This window comes from Populus alba, chromosome 1 (genome assembly GCF_005239225.2).
Source record: "Populus alba chromosome 1, ASM523922v2, whole genome shotgun sequence".
NCBI lineage: Eukaryota > Viridiplantae > Streptophyta > Magnoliopsida > Malpighiales > Salicaceae > Populus > Populus alba.
Window position 1 is genome coordinate 20,613,249 of NC_133284.1, and position 968 is coordinate 20,614,216.

A 968-nucleotide genomic window follows, 5' to 3' on the forward strand; every position below is an offset into this window, starting at 1 on the left:
TTTTGTTCCTGCACTTTATGGTACACTCCGTCTCTACTTCAATTTCTGAGCTAAATTTAACTTCTCAATGATGTTTTGATAACATTTTATATTTGCCACCAGAGTTTTTCCCTTCAGGTCTTGGAAATGCAACTTGTGCAAGCAACTGATAACATCAACAAGCTGTTCCAAAACTTGCATATTCCGTCACCCTCGCACCTCATAGGCCGCGTTAAAGAGAAAGATGAATGCTATAAATTACAGATACGAGGTTCCGGGGTGTATCCAAGGAGGACTTAAAGATCACCATCGATGATGGGGTTTTGACAATAAAGGGAGAGCTCAAGGAAGAGGAGGAAGAAGGATCAGACGGCGAGCACTGGTCAATGAGGAGCTATGGATGTTATAATACTAGCATCATGTTGCCTGATGATGCTAAAGCTGATGAAATTAAGGCTGAGTTGAAGGATGGTGTGCTATACCTTACCATTCCAAGAACTGAAAAGCCTAAAAAGGATGTCAAGGAGATTGATATCCATTAATGTTGTTTCTCCTCTCTCTCTCTCTGTATCAAAGTGAGTTCTATAATGGCGTTTTGGTGTCTAAAGAAACCCCTCCCTTTCCTCTTCTCCCCTTAACCAGCCCGGGAGGCGTCTTGTACTTGGTGTGAATTGCCTCTAAGTTTCCTAATGTCTTTTGTGTGAATTAAAATAAAGGTAAATAAGCATAGTTTTATGACGATTGAAAGCTTACATTCGTCGTTCTATTTTATTTATATTAATCATAATACATTATTAACACCTAAATAATTAAAACAACATGTCGTTTTAGTGTATTAATTGTAGCAACAGAATAGCATGTGGACAGCAATTTTTTTTTATGTATAGAATTTTATTTCTTTCTATTTCAAAAGTGTATTAGAAAACTTTTGAATTAGATTAAACATTAATTTCATGAAATATAATTTAAGATTATAGTTAAAAGAAACA

General features: G+C 35.7%; 1 protein-coding gene across 1 annotated transcript; it reads left to right on the forward strand.

The window, feature by feature from the left end:
- Positions 1-111: 111 nt before the first annotated feature.
- Positions 112-720, forward strand: LOC118044957 (26.5 kDa heat shock protein, mitochondrial-like). The gene is given in 3 exon segments (XM_073407864.1): positions 112-240; positions 242-256; positions 258-720. Coding segments are annotated over 3 exon segments (393 nt in total). The 5' UTR covers positions 112-126; the 3' UTR covers positions 522-720.
- Positions 721-968: the final 248 nt, after the last annotated feature.